Source organism: Sardina pilchardus, chromosome 10, assembly GCF_963854185.1.
Source record: "Sardina pilchardus chromosome 10, fSarPil1.1, whole genome shotgun sequence".
In the NCBI taxonomy this organism is placed as follows: domain Eukaryota; kingdom Metazoa; phylum Chordata; class Actinopteri; order Clupeiformes; family Clupeidae; genus Sardina; species Sardina pilchardus.
The window spans coordinates 28,426,487-28,433,986 of NC_085003.1; the positions used below are offsets into that span (position 1 = coordinate 28,426,487).

Below are 7,500 nucleotides of genomic sequence, written 5' to 3' on the forward strand. Positions count from 1 at the left end.
AACTGCTGGTGATAAAACATGGTAGGATGCTAGCTAGCCCAACTGCTGGTGATAAAACATGGTATCATGCTAGCCAGTCCAACTGCTGGCCCCCCACCTCTCGTCCCTGTGTCCTTGAGGAGAATCTAAATCTAAATCCGATGCCACTGTCTGGTTTAGTTATTTATGAGGTGGTGTGGGTAGCAGAGCAGAATGCCCAGCCTGACAGACATGGGGAAAGAATCAAGGCTCTCCCCTCCCCTGTATATTTCAGTCCTCCTCAGTTAATTAAACTCTTGTCCTTGATCAACATAAATTATTGATGAATGGTAGATCTGTGGTGAAATGAACGAGGAGGAGGGTGGTGTGTGCGTGTGTGTGTGTGTGTGTGCTTGCGTGTGTGTGTGCGTGCATAAGTGTCTGTGTGTGTGTGTCTGTGTCTGTGTGTGTGTGTGTGAGTGGGCGGCCCCATTGGGGACATGTAGTAAATATAAGAGGAGGAGGAGGAGAAAGCACAGACCAGACGACGAACATGGCGGAACATTTCCACACATCTGAGCAGCGCTTCACGCAGCAAACATTCCCTCCAAAGGCCTGAGATCTACGAAATGTAGGCTGACGCATCCAGCACTAGGGACTTTCATGTGTGAAACATAATTTGAAACTGCAATTTGAGCCATACATTTCACGACTGACTGAAAACTACACACAGTTCAGTGCCCTTTTAACAAGCAAGGCCCAACAGCAACAAGCTGTAATGCTCATTCCTTGCCCGTGTGAACCTGCTCGAGAAAATCGATCTGGAGGGAAAGTAATAGCTGTGAGGTAAAGAGGAATGAGGGCACAAGGTGTGATTCAGAAACAGATATATTTCATCCGAATAAAACAGCGCTTCAGTGGTAGGTAGCGCTCGCCAATATTTCAGCAATGCATCATCTTTAAAGGCCCAGTATGTGTTTCTAACCCAATATAAAATTTTGACCAATTTTACACATTTAGTCCATGGTGCTGTAGCTGTACAGTCTTTGGAGCCCCAAGCACGAGTTTGGGGAACCATGGGAGACAACCTGTGTGCCATCTGTCCCCGTTCTCCTTCACTCTTGATCCCTCTCTCTCTCTCTCCTGAGCCCACTCTCTCTCTCTCCATCTCTCTTTCTCTCTCATCCATCAGGTTGGAAGAGAAAGACACACACACACACCCTCCCCTGCCCTCATTAAGTCATTGATGCCTATCTGGTGTCTTAGAGAGAGCATCTGGCTTCACGTCTGTCATGCTAACTACCTTTGTCTGCGCAGACAGGGAGAGACAGGGCAAACGGGAGAGGCAGAGGAGGAAGAGGGATATGGGTTGGATAAATGATTATTAGCTAATTAGTGGTTGTGGTATGAAAAGCATGAAGGAGAAGGGAAGGTTGAGCATTTAGCTGTGTGAGTGTGTGTGAGCGAGCGGGATGGCGTATCACTGTGTGAGACACGGTGTGTGTGTGTGTGTGTCTGTGTGTGTGTGTGGTGTCATTGTGTTGTACAGAGGTGTAGAGTGGGTGTGCATTTGTGTTCTTATTTTATGTTCTGTTTTACTCTGTATATTTGGCATCAAAGACTCTGCATTAGTGCCCAGTGAGCCACAGTGTTGGTACATGATGGTCCTATTCTGTCCTTCTACATTCTGTCCATATCTACAGAATCTACAGAGAGAGAGAGAGAGAGAGAGAGAGAGAGAGAGGGGGAGGGAGGGACTGTCTCACCCAGAGTAACTCTCTCTCTCATGCACGCACACACACAGACACACAGACACACACACACACACACACACACACACACAAACATGCAACATAATGTCCTTCACAGGACACCACACGTGGGCTTTTATTAAGACTGCCGGGAGGGTGAGGAGGAGACACACCACACGGCAGACTAGCGCGGCCTCCGCTAGCCTCTGAGAGCGCGGCATGTGACACGACAAGGACTCGTCATCCTCTGGTCCCGAGCGCTGTAATTTACACACTCCTCCTGTGGCCCCACTTGCCTGCTTTATGGAGGCACTCTGATGAAAGTGAGCAATAACTCATAAGGCATTCACTTCCATCAGAGAGGCCAGAACTGCCAAGGCTACATCAACATCATAGATAACCCTCCGCTACACACACGCGCAGGTGCACACACACACACACACACACACACACACACACACACACACACACACATGCAAACACACACACACACACACAAACATACACACACGCATACACACCCAGACACCAGTTTTTTTGTATGTCTGTCCTTTTTCACCTTCAAATACCCCACTTCCCTGTTCCTCCTGCTGCACATGGGGCAGGGGTAGAGTGGGGGCGGTTGGTGCAATTAGAGGTCATCCCAGGTTTGCGACCTTGTTGCTCATCTCCACCCCACAGTAACTGCCCATATCTCCACCCCACAGCCACTAATTAGGCTTCCGCCATGATTAAGTCAATAACAGCTTTCAGATTAGACTTTAATGTGCTGTAATGAGGGCATTCGTCGGCCAGTGGTCACATTAAGAGCGGTTGTCATCCACGAAAAGGCTAATTAGGTCCTACAGGCCTTCTGTTTGTAGATAGTCCGAGCTAATTGATGGGCGCGGATTCTGTGGCTGTCAATGCATGCTCTGCCAACGACAATGCACACAAGCTGTACTGAGTTAGAGGCCTGATGGGGCAATGAGTCCGTAGCGCTTCCATCCTACCTCAGCATCCTCCAGTCAACAGCAGGCAGCTAGTCAGGGGCTAACACTTTTATAGCAGATTGTGCTCCTTTTAGCTCCAGCCTAGCATCATTGAATCTGATTAGACCATTAGCCTGCTAGCATCACGTTTAAAAGTGACTAAGATTTCTGGTAATTTGGGCACAGCAGTACAATGATATCATGCAGCACCTGAAAATAATCCCTGTAGGCTAACTTCCAGCAACAAGGTTGAGCTGCAGCAGGCCAATTGGTTAGTGATTATTACACCTAAATATAATTCCATGTCAAATCGGCCTAGAAAATCCCTATGTTTCATTTTCTGTTGGTCTCATTACACTTTCTAACTTGAGAGGAGACAAGTTTTAAATAGGAGAATTACCGGGAATCTTAGTCACTATTAAACGTGATGCTAGCAGGCAAGAAGCTAATGGTCTAACATCAGATTCAGTGATCTATGCTAGGCTAGAGCTAAAACTAGTACTGTAGTACTCATACTGCGTTCATGCAGCTCGGAACCTCGGAAATTTCTGACCTCCGATAGCGGAAAAATGACATGAACGCTAGGTCGGGTGGGATTTTTTCCTCGGAGACTCGTGCGGAAGTTTTGTGCCCCGAGGTGTCCGACTTGACGTCACTATCATATTCTCCAACCACGACGGCCTCCCTTGCAACAACACAAGAGGTGAATTTCACTGTCATTACGAATAGGCACGGTAATTTGTCACTAAATTAACAACACAGACAGAAACACTCGCCCAAGACAATTTCCTTCTTGCTCAACCATACTAAGCAGTTGTAATAACGTATTTATGCGTTTCCTGTATTTATTTTCCGAACTGATCTCATGAACACAATTTTTTCGGAGGTCGGGACTTTTTAAAGGCGGGTCCTCCGAGGTTCCGAGCCGCATGAACGCAGTATCAGAGAACGGCTGGATGAACTGAAGAAAGGTAAAACTCAATTGTTTAACTCGAGGAGAGGTGGAAAATGTGTGTAATTCCTCAAATGGTGGAATGTCCCTTTAAATTAACTTAAGCTACGTAATTTAACTGCTTATCTGAGGATCAAGTCACTGGTCAAGTTGATGGAAACGTTCAAATTGCAATTTGATGGACGTGGGATGATGGATGCAGGCCTCCTAAAATGCAGGTTCGCTGTCTAACATAATTAATGAGATCTGTTTTGATCTGCACAGCTCATTTAGACTTAAGATGCCACACTAAGGTAGATTTTGCACACATTTGACAGGATTACTGATGAGAAGGTACAGCTCGATGAAGAATTTCACAATAAACTTGTAAAGAAATGGTGAAGGCAACAGCTCTTTGGTCATGGCCCACAACACCCAGATTTCAGGGTGTGTGTGTGTGTATGTGTGTGTGTTTTTTTCATGTCAGGTGAGTCTTCCCCATCAGATGTCTTCCTAAGATGCACACAAAGGAAACTCTCTATTATTATAGACAGAGAGAGTAGATTGAGAGAAGAGATCCAGAGGACCATTTTTCTAGCCAACTGTATATTGTTTGGGATTTTGCCATTCTGCCGATGGGACGGTGGAGAGAGACAGGAGGCAGGTGGGAGGAAGAGTTGGGGTGGGATTGGGATCTCTCTCTCTCTCTATCTCTATCTCTCCATCCACCCACCTTGTGAACATGAAATTGAGAGACATACGATGTCTCTCAACACAGTAGCCATATTGTTCAATTAAATTATGTGCGATTACACTTAGCCTACAGTACATAGGCTATATAGAGACACAATACTTGATATCACTTGAGTGTGAAACACTGAGCTATTAAAATACACTGTGCAAAATGGTGTATAGCCTACCTATCATCAGACATCTCAGCACTGCAGAGCCTGCACAACATCTTGTAAATCACCAATAAAACATTATTCGCTTGGTTTAAGTTTCCCTCTATATTCTCTCTCATCATCATCAAAGGCAGTCACTTGAGAGGAGTATGACCTTCATCTCCGTAGGGGTCTTGTCCAGTGAAGTTGTTGTGGCATTATTCTGGTAGTTATACTGAACATGTTGGCCTCTTCCAAAAAACTCTGGTGTCCTCCCCGCTGATCTTAGTAATCTTTTGTAGGGTTCTTAAGTGATGTTGTTCCAGGGCTCTCAGGTGTTTACTGAGCCTGCTTGCCTGGTTTCTCATGACCGACTAATAATTTAGCCACACTAAATTCCTTAAAGGGCTGGTAACCTTGCTTAGGCTATGTTCATCCTACCCTCCATAGTGTTTAAAATCTCACTTCTGTGTGGTAAAATTATATAGGCTATTTACATCACTCACTGGGTAAAAAGATTTATCTTAGACAACTTTAAATCTACGAATATTATTTGCCTATAGCCTACTTTCATATTCTTATATGTTTTACTAATAATAACACATTATAAGGAAATTACACCTTAACTAGCGATATAGAGCTTCATATTCTTCTGCCCTTAGCACTCGCCTCTCTCATCTTGTTCCCGAGCGAGTCTCCGCCTCTCCAGAATAAGTGCGAACCCGACACCCGACTCAACTCAAGTGCCCCTCCATCGCCGACCACCTCTGCCCCTCCCTCGGTCCACGATGCGTAGGCTGTCCCACAGCGTGAGAGCCCACCTCCCCATGCAACTAGGCTAACTTCAAAACTTTGCCTGGAGTAAAACTACAGAGGGAAAATACGTAGGCTATGTATTACACCAAGTGGTGAAACGAGGGGGAAAGTTTTTTATTTTGATTTATATCGCCCCGATTGTTGGCACACAGCGGGGTGATTTAAGGGCAGGCCGAAAAAAAGACTGTAGGATGTGGATCTGGTATCTATTACTTGGTTCGGGATCGGGCACTGGCTCGGTTGGTAAGTCATCTGAATGTTTTGAACTCTCACGCTTGTGTTATTACCACCGACGGCGCCGCCGGAGTTAAACTGTAACTAAGTTTGTGTAGCCTTCACGTTCTTATTCTTTGTAACAAGTGTTGCAATTCCCCTCTGCGTGGTTTCCTTCCGATGGTGCTAAAACAAGCCCAGCCGACACACATTTTTCTTTTCAAACTTCAAAGATTAGGGAAGTGTGACGTCGTGATGCACATTTTCTTTTCCCCTCCAATCTCGGCAATGTCGCCTCTCAAAATTCCCTGAAGCCGTTCGCACACTCAGTAATACGTGGAAGTTTTGAACGCGAAGATCAGATGACTCGAGTAACGGTTTGGCTTCACCAACGAAATGAACGTGTGCTGTTGTTTGTAGCCTAAGGAAAAAATCGCGGACCGAAAGGTTGAGGGGGAGCCGGTGAGGGCTATTCGTAGCCGGGGTAGTTGACAAGACACAGCGGTGACAAGTCAATCTGCCCCCCTGCTCCGCTGGCCGAATGGGGGCCCGAAGCGAGAGAGTGTGATGTTAGGCTACTTCGTTTTAAAACGATTTCTTGAAGGTTAAATGTTGCCGTGTATGGCGTTTAAATTACGGACTAGGCCTACATTCTGTTCTTCGTGCAGACAGTCAGCCTATGTCAGAATGGAATGGATAGGGATAGCAGAACCTGAACACGTTTCATGAAAGTGTTCACAGTATTGCACAGTTTTCCCCCCTTTTTTTCTAATGCAGAATGCTACAGTCTAATAATCTATTAGAGACTAGTTATGAGATGTCCAAATGTCAAGTAGCCTAGGCTACTGCTCCTTGTGAAGTCCAGCAACATTTAGCCTATGCATAGGTCAGACATGTAGGCCTACACACCTGAATGAACTCGGCTAACAGGCCAGCATTAGTCCATTATTAGAAGACAAGTGTCTCCAGGCTTAGCTTTTGTGAATTCACCACTACCGGTATGTCTTGTTCTAAAAAAAAACAAACAACTGTTCTAAATTGTAGTTGTGGCAGAACAATATAGCCTGAAGCTAAGCAGAAAGATACTGTTGTCACATGCCACATATACTATGTGAATCAGTTACACGGCCTAGCCCCTACCTGTATTACAGTATTTTATCCTAGGAAAGGCAGGAACAGACACATGCAATTTGTCTGACATTGCATTGTCCAAGTGCAGGCTGCTCGGCTATCAGCAAGAATCAAAGATTCTGAGATGCAGGCTACATGGTCTATATATCACGTAATCCAGATGGCCTTTTCACTTATACAGTATGTGTGTTTTGTGTTTCTGTAAAGGAATAGGGAAACTAATGGACTAAAATTCTACCTCAATGACACACTTCTACCTTAAGTGCTGCCCTTTCCATAACCTGGGATGACAGGTTGGATCTCTCCAACTCTCTCAGAATGCATGTTACATAATCCCCATTATTGATAGGCCTAACATCTTAGCCTACTGCTTTACGCATAGTACTATCATAAACTGCTTTGCATTGTATAGACACATAAACTTGACTCCTTGGTAGTCACACACATAATCAAGATTTACTAAAAGCAGCACACACTGTAATTTCCCGATGAACTGGCAGCAGAAAGCCTTGTCTTCTACGATGGAGGTTTGTAGAAGAGGGCAGATGGAGGACAGCACTCCAGTGGGAATCACAGAACATCAGACACCACGGACCATGTGGAGATGGACAGTATTGTAGATGATAAGAAGAATAGGGAGTAGGCAGAATAGCATGGTGCAGATAGATTAAAATGACATGTTGTGAGGTATAAGCAGGTTAAAGGAAGGTGTATACACACACACACACACACACACACACACACACACAAATTGTACACCATTAGCATATTTGAACTTGACTTACAGTTGCATCGTTTAAAATTCCAACTGCAGTTCAATAAATTGTTCTGCGTGTATAGGATTT

The 7,500-nt window shown here is 45.0% G+C and overlaps 1 protein-coding gene across 1 annotated transcript in view; it reads left to right on the plus strand.

Moving 5' to 3' along the window:
• Positions 1-5,360: 5,360 nt before the first annotated feature.
• Positions 5,361-7,500, plus strand: part of ldlrad3 (low density lipoprotein receptor class A domain containing 3) — an 82,439-nt gene continuing 80,299 nt past the window's right edge. The window contains exon 1 of the mRNA XM_062548279.1: positions 5,361-5,554. Coding sequence (XP_062404263.1) covers positions 5,503-5,554 — 52 coding nt within the window. The 5' untranslated portion in view covers positions 5,361-5,502. The remainder of the gene's footprint in view (positions 5,555-7,500) is intronic.